A 13,875-nucleotide genomic window follows, 5' to 3' on the forward strand; every position below is an offset into this window, starting at 1 on the left:
CCAGTCAGTGAAATTTTTCTGTATGAGTTTTGTAGGGCACTCAGCTTTAATGTTTAATTTGTCCAAGAAATCTATCATGAGGTAATTGCTCGGTGACTCCATCAAAACAGCATGAGTGCAACAGTACTTGAGTATTAGTCAGAACTATTACAAATGTATTTCCAGTGTTTTATCTGACAAGTAATAAATTGTCTAAAGCAGTGTTTGCTACAATACATAAACAATATTCTATTAACCAAGCAACCACTGACCCTGTAGCTCGATCAGCTCAATATGAAGTTACCGCAAATATCATTGTCAAAGCTGACAGTATGGTGCAGTTATAAGAAATAGTGGAGCCCTGGATGAATGGGCACAAATAAATAATTCTATTTCAGTGCACTATCTAAAAAATTTGCCTTCTTGTACTAAAGCATAATGGAAGAGAAGGTGCAATATCTATGGCCTGTGAGGCAAAACTTTATATCTATGGCCTGTGGGGCAAAACTTTAGAAAAACAACCAGTCTGTACTAAACTACACAACCATCATAGTATGACCTTCACTGAAGTTTATCACACTTGGTGAACAACAGTTGGATAACTATGTAAAATTTTATTGGTCCCGTTTCCACACAAATTCAAATAAAGACCTGAGCCTTTAATGATAATCACTATCGTTTTCATCAGGAACAACAAATGGTTCTAACTGCTGTTATATTGGCCACATATAATTAATAATTGTTCTGTAATTGTTTGGCCTGTGTCATCATGAGGGTGGTGCTGTAAGTTTTCATCAGAAGCTTACTTTCTACTCAAATCTGACATGGTAAGAAGACTGTGAAAACTTAATACAAGACTGTTGTCAAAAGGAACTTCATTCCTAAATTTTAAATATTGTTTAAGTTAAAAAAAACAAGATTTGAAACATTTTTTAAAAATGTCATAGACTCTGAATAACTAACTTTTTAGGTTAGACCAGAAAGCAGTCATAAATTCCTTGAAATAATGTAGAAGTTATTCAGGAGAATAGCACCGAGAGGCTACATACTTTAATATTTTAGATTAGGTTAATTATTTATTCCATAGACCCACAAAAGAGTGGATCCTCCTGGGTGTGGAACATATAGTATGCAACATCTTGCCAGAAATTAACCGTAACACATATATCATATCCATTATGAGTCATTATTCATTGGAACTAATGCTGGGAAATTACGGTCAGTTCCTCCACCTTATTAGTTACTCTATAATTAGAACTTGATTAGGGCTGTTTTAAAGTCAGCTTTGAGGAAACTGCTAGTAAACTCTTGTACAATTACAATTTTATCTTCACAAGTTTCTAAATACATTAAACTTGTTTTCCTGCCCAATCCCTCGAACAAAAAACTGTGCCCACTTCTTGGAAAAAAGCACAAGTCACACGCACCTACAAGAAGGGTAGTAGAAGTGGTCCACAAAACTATTGTCCAGTATGCTTGACATTGTTTTGTTTAGAATTTTAAACATGTTCTGAGCTCAAACATAATGAGGTATATCAAACAGAATGACCCCTCCATGCCATACAGCATAGATTCCAAGAACATCAATCCTGTGAAACTCAAATCACACTTTTGTCACATGATTTAAGGAAAGCTTTGGATCAAGGTAGGCAGGTAGATGCAGTATTTCTTGATTTTTAAAAAGCATTCGACTCATTATTACACCTACACTTAGCGTCAAAAGTATGATTATATGAGGTATCAAATGAAATTTGTGACCGGATTGAGGACTTTTTAGTAGGGAGGATGCAGCATTGTCATTGTCAGATGTAGAAGTATCTTTGGGTGTGTCCCAGAGAAGAGTGTTGGGACGTTTGCTGTTCATGTTGTATATTAATGACCTTGCAGATGATATTAATAGTAACCTCAGACTTTTGAAAATGATGTAGTTATCTGTAATGAAGTACTACCTGAAAAAAGCAGCATAAATATTCAGTCAGATCTTGATAAGATTTCAAAGTGGAGCAGAAATTGGTAATTTGCTTTAAATGTACAAAAATGTAAAATTGTGCCCTTCACAAAATGAAAAAGCTTAGTGTCTTATGACTATAATATCAATGAGTCACAGATGGAACCAGCCATCTCATACAAATACCTGGATGTAAGACTTTATAGGGATATGAAATGGAATGATCACATAGCTCGGTTGTGGGTAAAGCAGGTGGTAAACTTCATTTAGTTGGTAGACTACTGGGGAAGTGCCAATCAATCTACCAAAGAGATTGTTTACAAATCACTCATATGACTGGTTCTAGAATATGCTCAAGTGTGTGAGACCTGCACCAAACAGGACTAACATGGGACACTGATTGTATACACAAAAGAGAGGCATGAATGGGCACAGGTTTGTTTGATCTGTGGGAAAGTGTGACAGAGCTACTGAAGAAACTGAACTGGCTGACTCCTGAAGATAGGTGTAAGCTATTCCGAGAAGTCTACTAACAAAGTTTCATGATCCAGCTTTAAATGATGACTTTAGGAATATACTGCAACCCCCTATGTATTGCTCACATAGGGATAATGAAGATAAGATTAGAATAATTACTGCATACACAGAGGCATTCAGACAAACATGCTTCCTGCATCCCGTAAGTGAATGTAACAGGAAGAAATCCTAATAACTGGTACAATTGGATGTACCCTTTGCCACTCACTTTATGGTGGCTTGTAGAGTATAGATATAGATGTAGATATAGGAATTTTCAAGGAAATGAGATTTACAATAAAAATTATTCTAATGGCATTTATTTACTGATATTTCTACATAGGTGTTGCTTGGTGGTGGAGGCAGAGTTGGACATTGGAGGGTGGGTGTAGATAAATGAGATTAACTGTCAATCTTAATGCAACTACATTATTTGAAATGTGATCAATTACAAAATGATTCACAATAAAGGCCAATATTTCCCTCATTGTGTACCGCAAATGTATACCGATGCTGCACTCATTTGTTTTTAATGTTGACAAACTGAATTTGATTTCCTCAAAATATATATTAGAAGAAAATTCCTCTTTTATTTACATTTTATTAGAGTGTGTTCATTTGTCTTCACTATTCATTAACTTTATATTTGTGGCGACTATCGACCAAGTCGCGTGTAATATCTTTGTTTTTGGCAAGCTCTTTGCCCCAGTCTGTGGTCGCGCGTGAAAGTGTGCGGACGTGTACCGAGAATTCAGAATGTAAACAACTGTATATGTGTGCTTACGAGAAATAAAAATAGTGTTTATTACACGTGGTGTAGCGTGCATCATTGGATTCGGCAACCCTACCACGCTAAATCCATACTGGTGACCCCGAATTTTGTTCGCGAGTGCTACAACGAAATCTTATACCGTCGAGCAGTACACAATGGATCGCTTGCCGCCTGCTACACCGAACACGTGCCAACTAAGTGTTCCAACGGACGCTTCGGCATGGTGTTACAATTATCCACCGGGCGTCCGCAATAGTTCTACGCAGTTTCCGAACACATCGACTAGCTGTACTCAACAGGACAGTGTTTATACAATTCCACAGCCACGTGTGCCGGCATCAGGTACGAACAATAACTTTCCGTTACCGTACATGAGTCAGCCGTCGTGTGACAGTGTTCCGTACCATCAGAACGTTTTCCGCGCACAAAACTTTGAATATGAACGTATTACGTCCAATACGAACTTTCCACGTGTTCCGAGTGCTCAACAGCCGACACAATGTGCTCAAACCCCAGTGACTATGTTTACAGGTTTCCCAAGTGCAAGTGTGAATTTTCCACCCGAATCAGTGACTGTACAAATCGAGCCGGACGCTCAAGACAGGAGAGTTCATATTTCTGCCGGAACTCCGGATTTTGCACCAACCCCCCCTACACCACCAGCGTCCGCTTTACGAGTGTTTCCGACGGCACACGCCATTCCTGCCGCGTGTGTTCCACAAACATTAGGTGATTTTAACTATTTTAATGCACCTGTAGGGGAGGGGCCCGGAAACTGTATTCCGTCGTTCGCCGCACATCGGTCGACTACGGTCGATTCTACCGCGCCGGTCCATTCTACGCCCGTCGGCGTTACTCCGTCAACCGCTCGATTCGTTGATTTCTCGACCAAGGTCGAGCCAGCCGCGCCTACCGTGCCGCGTGCCACTGACAGTGGCGGAAGCTGGTGCACCGCTACTGCACCCGAGACAATTACGTTGCAGAACTATGGACAGGGAGAGACAGTTTCTGATAAACATTTATGTCAAGACTTTCCCACCCGTTGGCCGAAGCTACCACCCCTTCGCAAGGATCACCCACGCACATGGTTTGCCTTGGTCGACCACGTCCTGCAGCTACACGGCGTCGCCGACAACAATTCGAAGTTCCTATGCTTACTGTGTCACCTCCATGACGAACTGGATCTGATCTGCGACATTGTGGCTTCGCCCCCCGCTACGGACAAATATGCGTTCGCCCGACGCACCATCCTCGAGCGACTATCCACATCGACAGAGGAAGCTATCCGCCTCATCAGTCAGGAATCGCTGGGATCCAGGTCCCCATCGCAACTCTGGCGTCATCTCCGCGCTATGATTGACACGCATCACATGCCGGACATTACACTTTGGACCATCTGGTTGTTGAAACTTCCCCCGCAAGTTCAACTTCACCTTCTACATGTAACTTCGGCCCCACTAGATGCCAAACTGAAGATCGCAGACCAGGTTTACAACATTCTGCCCCCCCCCCCCCGCATACCCCCCCAGGGTGCCCTCAGGCCTCAGGGGTTGGCACACCTGCGCGGCAGTTCCCATCCTGCAGTACAGAGTGCGCACGACTCGCTCCACGCATGCGCGCGGAGCCAACGCCACCTGGCAACCGCCGCAGTAACTCCTCTCCTACCAGCACTACTGCAGCGTCGCCATCGGAGGGAACTACAAACAAGTCCCCCTCCACTGCCGCTTCGACCTCAACCAGCGCGACGGGCGACGCCACGCGCCGCCCCGCTTGGTGTTATTTCCACTCCCGCTTTGGCGACGCGGCTAAGAAATGTCGTTCTCCATGCGCGTTCCCAAACTAATAACGTGACCCAATTCAGGCGCTACGGGCCGCGTTGCACCGCACAGACGCCTATCACTAAATACTTCTTCTCCTCACGCGCCAGGACGCTTGTACGTGAAAGATGCGGTGTCTTGCCTTTCATTTCTAGTCGACACGGGGGCCGAGGTTAGTGTGATACCTTTGTCCGCAGGTATTAAATTCGAGCTTCAGCCTTGCCCCCCGCTTCGAGCTGCCAATAATTCCCTGATCCGCTCTCATGGAATAACGAATTTAAGCCTTAAACTGCAGGACATTAATACGCCCTTACAGTGGACTTTCGTTATCGCGGATGTGGATGAACCCGTGCTTGGGGTAGATTTTCTCTTAGCCCACGCACTGTCACCCAACCTACAACAAGGTACACTAACCTTTAACTCGGGAGACCGTACCACCGGTTCAGATATCTTACCCCTCTCATCCGAAAGCGCCATTCTGCTGTGTGAGCTAGCGGAAACTGCTGTTGCAGTGCTTTCTCTTAGATCACACAACGACGAACTTCGGGACAGCAATGGGGCCCTCCGCTTACGCATCGCCGCCGTGCAAGCCAAGCTCACGGACGCGCGTAAGCAGACCGCCCAGCTGTCGCACACGGCCACGCCCCCAACCCCCGCACCACTTCCTCGCACCTGCAGCCGAAGCCGCGTGACATTTCTACTGCCGGACGGAAGCTGTACCCGCGACGCTACCAGGTACCCCACCGAGCTCTTCGACAAGGACTACCAGTGGATCACCGCCACTGCTGCTGAACTGCCGGCCTTGGACACACACACGTGTGCATTACAGGTTAGTCACAGTGCAACGGGTGCTGGTCCAGCATCCCCATCGGTGTTCGCGATCAATAACGGTACTGTCCACAGAATAAATACCACAGAAGGCCCACCGGTACGTGCAAAGGCTAGGCGTTTAAATCCGGAAAAACTTAAACACGCTAAAGCTATTGTTCAGGAACTTTTAGATAATAAGACTATCCGCCCTTCTTCTAGTTGTTGGTCATCACCCATTCATTTGGTGCCCAAGAAAGATGACACTTTCCGCCTCTGCGGTGACTATCGGGCGCTTAATGCCAGAACAATTTTAGATAATTATCCCGTCCCAAATATTCAAGACTTTGCTTCCCAGCTGCATGGGGCACAAATTTTCAGTGTAGTCGATTGTCATAAGGCGTACCACCAACTGCCAATGGCACCTGAGGACGTTGAAAAGACCGCTATCATCACCCCGTTCGGGTTGTTCGAGTATTTGTTTATGCCATTCGGCCTTAAAAATGCTGCACAGACGTGGCAACGGTTCATCGACTCGGTGGTTGGAAAACTGGACTTTGCATATGCGTACCTGGACGACTTGTTAATTTTTTCTTCCTCCCTCGAGGAACATGAACAACATTTAAATACAGTGTTCCAACTATTAAAAGCAAACGGTATCGCAGTGAACAATACTAAGTCACAACTCCGCCGCACCAGTGTCACTTTTCTGGGCCACAGAGTTTCTGGCGACGGCATCCGCCCCCTAACTGAACGGGTGGAGGCCATTAGTACGGTGCCTTTGCCCAAAGATTTTCAGGGCCTCCGCCGCTTCCTTGGAACGGTAAATTACTACCGTAAACATATTCCCCACGCTGCCGACATACAAGCCCCACTGACGGATGCCCTCGCAGGAAAAAACACATCAGGGTCTCGGGCGGTCACGTGGACTCCAGATATGCGTCGCGCATTTGATAATCTAAAGTCAGCCTTACAGACAGCTGTTACGCTTGCTCACCCCATTCCTGATGCTCCCATCTCACTTACTACAGACGCAAGTGATACAGCAGTGGGGGCAGTACTTCAGCAATCCGCGGGTTCTGTTGTACAGCCGCTCAGATTTTTCTCCCACAAACTGACCGCTTCCCAACGTAAATGGTCGACCTTCGACCGGGAACTGTTTGCTGTTTACGCTGCTATCAAATATTTCCAAGACGATATCGATGGTCGCTCGTGGTATTTACCGACCACGAGCCATTGGTTTACGCTTTCCGTAACCCAGATAAGGACTCATCCCCGAGACGTTTTAGGCATATGGACCTTATATGTCAGTTTATGAATGACATACGTTACGTCAGAGGCGCAGACAATGTCGTCGCTGATTTTCTGTCTCGGGTGTCGGTTTTATCTTCACAACTGGACCTCAGTGAGCTCCCTAAATTGCAGACAGAGGATACTGAACTCGCAGCATTGCGTTCCGATATCAAAACAGGACTCAAACTAGAGTTACGGACACTTCCTGGGTTTTCATCACCCATCTGGTGCGACATTTCAACAGGATGCATACGCCCGGTGATTCCTGCACCTCTCCGCCGGGACATATTTAATAGTATCCACGACTTGGCACACCCTGGCATTCGCGCCTCCGCACGTCTGGTATCTGAACGTTTTGTTTGGCCCGGGGTGATAAAACAGTGTCGCAGTTGGGCACGAGCATGTGTGGCTTGTCAGCGCGCAAAAGTAGGACGTCATGCACAGCCCCCCATGGGTACGTTCGATGTGGCAAACAGAAGATTCCAGCACATACACATCGATATCGTCGGGCCCTTACCCCCCTCAGGCCCCTTCCGTTACATACTGTCCGCAATTGACAGGTTTACCCGCTGGGTAGAGGTAATTCCTCTCACTACTATCACAGCCGATGCAGTGGCCCGAGCCCTGCTGTTAATGTGGATCTCGCGCTTCGGCTGCCCAGTCTCTGTCACCACCGACCAGGGCCGCCAGTTCGAGTCTGCCCTCTTCCGACAGCTTTGTGAACTGTGTGGGGTGAAACGATTTAGGACTACAGCATACCACCCCCAGAGCAATGGGCTTGTGGAACGCTGGCACCGAACGCTTAAAGCTTCCCTGATATGCCACGGAGGTGAGTGGGCCGATGCCTTACCATGGGTAATGTTAGGCGTTCGGGCTGCGTACAAAGAGGACCTTGGCGCATCCCTGGCAGAGGTACTGTATGGAGAACCCCTCACACTCCCAGCAGAGTTAGTCGAGCCTTCACTTCCTCCAGATCAAATCTGCGACTCGACATTCGTCGGGCAGGTCAAGGAGCTAATTGCTAACATCCGCGTGCCGCCTCCTCGACCACACACGCATTCTGCATAAGGACTTGGCGTCGTGCACTCATGTCATGGTGCGTGATGACACCATCCGACCGGCACTCAGACCTCCATATACGGGCCCGCACAGAGTCATATCACGGCGTACCAACACGTTCGAAGTGCTCATTAACAGCACGCCTCAAACGGTATCCGTCTGCCGCCTCAAACCTGCATGGACTCTGGGAGAACTGCCCGATACCCCACCCAGTCAGACCCCATCCCCTGCTGCACCCACCTCGCATGAGGCATCTACCGACAGTCCATGGATGAGCGACGCCCATTCCCACACGTGTGACGTTCCCCACTCCCAGTCGTGTGACAGTGCTACAGGTGCGTGTGACATTCCTATGTAGAGTGATGCGTGTGATGACTTACCCTCCTACAGGCAGCCCCTCGCCTCTCCCCTGTTAGGATTCAGTGATGTATCAGGGACCAGCCTCAGAGCGTGTGATGTCACCGATGACGACTCGTGTGGAGATTCTGTCAACCCGTATAAGGAAGTGGTAGTGAATGTCAACACAGATCTTATTTGCAGCTCTAATGTGTTTTTTGTTATGCAGCCGGGTAATGTGTACATCTTCTACGAACAAGCCAGCTTCCCCAGTGACAACTTAACTCACATTCATCTCCTCCAGTCTGTCCCCTTGCCTGTTGGTACTGACCCATCAACGGTCAAAGTCCTACGTACCGCCACAGGCATTCAGATCCGCTATCCTGGCCCCTCACAACCCACCATCCCCTCCCCAGATCCCTCAACTGCTGTACGAGGATTCACCCGGTCAGGCAGGACCATCCGCCCCCCTCGCTGGCTCGAAGACTTCAATTACTAATGTAATGTAATGTAAGGTATGGTTTCTGATTAAACATCCTCTCCCTCCCCCCTGGATGTTCCCTTTACATGTATGCCCCAATATTTATGTTTGTGCTCCACACTCTAGGGGGGGGGCTAATGTGGCGACTATCGACCAAGTCGCGTGTAATATCTTTGTTTTTGGCAAGCTCTTTGCCCCAGTCTGTGGTCGCGCGTGAAAGTGTACGGACGTGTACCGAGAATTCAGAATGTAAACAACTGTATATGTCTGCTTACGAGAAATAAAAATAGTGTTTATTACACGTGGTGTAGCGTGCATCATTGGATTCGGCAACCCTACCACGCTAAATCCATATATTTAATAATTGAACATTTGATAATAGCCTCAGCAAAAAACTGTAAACTGTGTGTTTTTGTTTTCTTACAGCAAGCAACTTCTATCGCAACCTCTATGGTTAAAGAATGGGGAATGTCTACAACTGTTGGCCTCCGGACATATGATAACCATGACAAATCATGGGTTAATGAACTTAGCCCAGGCACAGCAGAACTGGTTGACAGTGAAATTAAAAGGCTATTGATGGTAAGAACCTTTCTGTGTTTTGTGTTTAAGTCTATCACATGTGAACAAGGATTATGAGGACAAACCCTTGAGACGGAGTGCAATATGGTGGGCAAGAGCATTAAAAAATGCGCATACAAACACACTCACCCACCCACTCTCTCTCTCTCTCTCTCTCTCTCTCTCTCTCTCTCTCTCTCTCTCTCTCACACACACACACACACACACACACACATGTACCATGTGCACTATCACTTATTATATGTAAAGAAAATACCTTCCCACTGTGTTTCTTAACTTCTGTTTTAATAAACACTTTGTCTGCTTGTGCAATTACTTGAAGTAAATAGAGATGTGCAACTGTAAATTGCATGCCACACTCTTGCCTCCCTTTTGAGGGATGCTTTTCTGAGCCAAGCAGAAGCATTCTAAGGAACTTAACTTCTCTTAAAGCACAGGGGAAATATTTTTAGAACGTGTAGCAGAAGTTGTTGTTTAGTAACCTTTCAGCCCTTGTTTTGATATTAAGGGTTACAGTTCTAATGTACATATTCATTCATAAAAGATTTACATGCTTATTTTTAACCATTACCTGTATGTGTTTTTTAAATTTAATCCATGTTCTTATTTACCAAGCTGCAGCAGATGGATAAAAACAAAGTGAAGAGAGTTAAAAGCCTTGGCAGAAGAAGATTTTTATGTTAGAATGGAAAGTAACCTAGGTCCCTGAGTTTCACACTCACCAAAAGATATTTAAAATAGCAGGCAGTGGCAACAGTGTTAAAATTATCAAGAAATAGGTATAGGATTGGAAACAACTACACTAATGGAGGTCAACAATGTCTACATTAATAACACTCTCACTAACATCACAGTTAGTTTAAAAAAAAAGAAAATAAAAGATTACATTCTTTTAACAAGTTCCAGATAGAAAGTTTACAATTTTAATAGTTGTTTTAGCCTTTGATGAGAGCTAAAGCAGCTATCCTTATCTGTTATGATGCAAGTGGTAAGGTGCAATGTCATCAGCAGGTTATCGTTGCAGACGGCATGCTGAAATCAGCTCCATCATGTGTAGATGCTACAGATGAATTACCTCATGTGGAATGTTATAGGTCACTGGATAGTGGGACATTGTTATAGTTATTGCCAACATTCAGCATTGCGTGGTCGATTTATTATGTCCCTTATACACAACACTGAGGTAACACAGTTCAGTACAGGGCTTTAAAGTTATTTTGATTATGGAATTACAGTCTGTTCGTTTAGCACACAAATGATGTGACCACGAAATGGCCATTGTTGATGGCACACTCATAACAAAAAGTTTCTATTTGCCTGTGACACAATTAACACTTCCTGCACACGATAGTCAGCAACAGTGCGAATATGCATTGAAATTCATGTACAACTACAAAAAAAGAAAGAAAGCAAGAAGGAAAACAGAAACAAACATATAGGTTGCAACTAGTGATGTCTTCACATATGTCCTCCATTTTATTATGAACCTTTCAAGATAAAATGTCTTTACACATGCGAGACTTCAGGCCTTATGAAACTATTTAGTATTCTAACATGCATCTATCTGAAAAATTGAGATTTATTACTCACAACTTTTTGCATCAATACTTAATTATATCATGGAATACTGTGAAACCTGTCTAGCAGTAATAAAACAGAACTTCAAACAATCATTTATTACAGTATGACACCAATACACTAATTAAGCAAGATATTTGAACACTGATTATGATCTATCTTTTGAAAATCCATCCCTCAGAAATGTATTAACTAGAGAAAACAATCAGTTATTGACAAAATTATTTAACTGGATAGATAAAAAGTGTACTCACCAAGTGGCAGCAGAACACACATGTAAAAGACAGTTGTAATTGGCAAGCTTCCAGAGCCTGTGGCTCCTTCTTCAGGGAGATGGGTTGGAGGTGAATGAAGAGAGGTGAAGAAAAAGGACTGGAGAGGTCTAGGACAAGGGTTAGATATTGGGGGAAGTCACACAGAACCATGGGTCGGGGGAGACTCATCGGAGGGGATGAGAAGGAAAGACTGATTATTGGGGACTGCATCGGATAAGATTTGAAAACCTGAGAGCATAAAGGTGGAAGACACAGTAATATGCAGACATAGATTACTGCTTAAATGTTATGCATGAGTTAATAAGAGTGAAAAGCTAAGTGCACTGTACATAACAGAGGTGGGAGGAGGGTGGTGAAAAATAGATGGGAAAGACAATGAAAGATGTACAAACCTAAAACGGAGAGAAGCAAAGTGTAATTACAGTGAATAAATGCTGAGACAGATAAAATTAATGTAGATTAAGGCCAGGTGGGTGTGGAAAACCCAGGATACAAGCAGAGGGTGTATACTGGCAACTCGCAATACCCTGGTTCATATCATGCTCTAAAACATGGCATTCATTACCTAAGTGCCTGTTTCACCACATGCATCATCTGGATTCTTTCCCCAGACACCAGTTTCTCAGAACTCCACAGGTGGGAAATAGCACCGCAACATGTCCTTGGTTTTCGCCACTCACCTGGACTTAATTTACATTAAATTCTTCTGTCTCAGCATTTCTTCACTGTAACTACTCTTTAATTCACTCCATTTTAGTTTCCTACTTCTTTCATTGCCTTTCCTGTCTATTTTTCACCGCCTCCCTTCCACCTCTGTTATGTACAATGCACTTAGCTTTTCACTCTTATTAACTCATGCATGATGTTTAAGCAGTAATCTCTGTCTGCATTTTACCCTGTCTTTCACCTTCAAGTTGTCAGGATTTCAAATCTCATCCAATGCAGTCCCCAATTATCAGTCTTTCCTTCTCATCCCATGTGATAAGCCTCCTCTGACCCACAGTTCTGGGTGACATTCCCGACATCTACCCCTTTTCCTAGACTTCTCCAATGCTTTTCCTTCATCCCTCTTCCTTCCCCTTCAATCCTTCTGCTTGAAGATGGAGCCACTGGCTCTGAAAGCTTGCCAGTTATAACCATTTTTTTTGTGTGTTCTGCTGCTGCTTAGTGAGTATATAATACATAATGAGCTCGGGTATCCCATAGCCAGAATGTGGTCCCCAAGCTGCTCCTCCAGGACATCAAACACTCTCCTGCTTCAATGGAGTCAAGGTCCATTTTGCATGAAGCACATATTGTTGAAATGAAGGTCACTTTGGATAGTGGGGATAAAATCATCTTCCAAAACCTACACCTATCTTTCAGTAGTCAGCATGCCATCAAGGAATGTCGCACTGATTATTTTGCAACTGGACATTGCACACTACACAGTCATCCTTTGAGGGTGAAGAGACTTCTTGATCACAAAATGTATATTCTCAGTCCGTCAAATGCGCCAGTTTTGCTTATTGACCAACCCATCTAAATGAAAGTGAGATTTGGCACTAAACCAAACTGTACTAATTCCCATCATGCCCCATGACCAACTGTGCAGTTAGAAGGTTCTAACACAAACTGTTCAGAAGTTATGACGATTTTATTTCATATAGTTCAATAATTGTCACCATAAATAATGTGCTTGGTTTTCATTGTAGGCAAGTTTATTCCATTACTAAAAAATGTTCCATATTTTTTTAACAGGAATCATATGAACGTGCAAAGAGCATTCTCAAAGCTCATCACAGTGAGCACAAATTACTGGCAGAAGCTCTGCTGAAGTATGAGACACTTAATGCTGAAGATATTAAAGAAATAATAAAGAGCAAAGATAGAGCAAGCACAAGTCGGTCTGTATGATATCAATCAGTGCAGACTTATCAATAAATTTCCTTCATAATAAAGAAACCACACTGTAAATTAAAATAGTTTTCCAGCTGCGGAGAGGATATGATATTGGACCTTGTTATATGTAATTTAATTTTCCATGAGAGACCACAGCAACAGACTTTCATTTTAAAGTAATTTCTACAATTAATTTATCATATCCACTGTCCATGATCCTGCAGTTGTGATTTATTTTTGTTAAAGGTGAGGCTTCTAATTTAAATCTTTGTTTTTCATTATAATGATTCCCATTGTCAGGAATTGCCATTTCAAATAACTTATGCAAAGAAATAGTATGTTTTTGAAGCAAATTGAATTCTGAACTGTTGTTTTTTTTTAGATGATCAGTGAAATTCATTCTCTTCACAACCTGTGTATCATTAGTAACAATATTATGAAAAGGAAAGTTGCTGCTCACCATATAGCGGAGATGTTCAGTCGCAGATAGGCACAACAAAAGAGTCGTGTGAAGTTAGCACCCCTTTTTCGAGTAATATACATTTTTTTCA

The 13,875-nt window shown here is 43.9% G+C and overlaps 1 protein-coding gene across 1 annotated transcript in view; it reads left to right on the forward strand.

Moving 5' to 3' along the window:
* Positions 1-13,339, forward strand: part of LOC126455869 (ATP-dependent zinc metalloprotease YME1L-like) — a 157,401-nt gene extending 144,062 nt beyond the window's left edge. The window contains exons 12-13 of the mRNA XM_050091632.1: positions 9,435-9,590; positions 13,184-13,339. Of these exons, the coding sequence (XP_049947589.1) occupies positions 9,435-9,590; positions 13,184-13,339 (312 nt within the window). The remainder of the gene's footprint in view (positions 1-9,434; positions 9,591-13,183) is intronic.
* The last annotated feature ends 536 nt before the right edge of the window (positions 13,340-13,875 follow it).

This window comes from Schistocerca serialis, chromosome 1, assembly GCF_023864345.2.
Source record: "Schistocerca serialis cubense isolate TAMUIC-IGC-003099 chromosome 1, iqSchSeri2.2, whole genome shotgun sequence".
NCBI lineage: Eukaryota > Metazoa > Arthropoda > Insecta > Orthoptera > Acrididae > Schistocerca > Schistocerca serialis.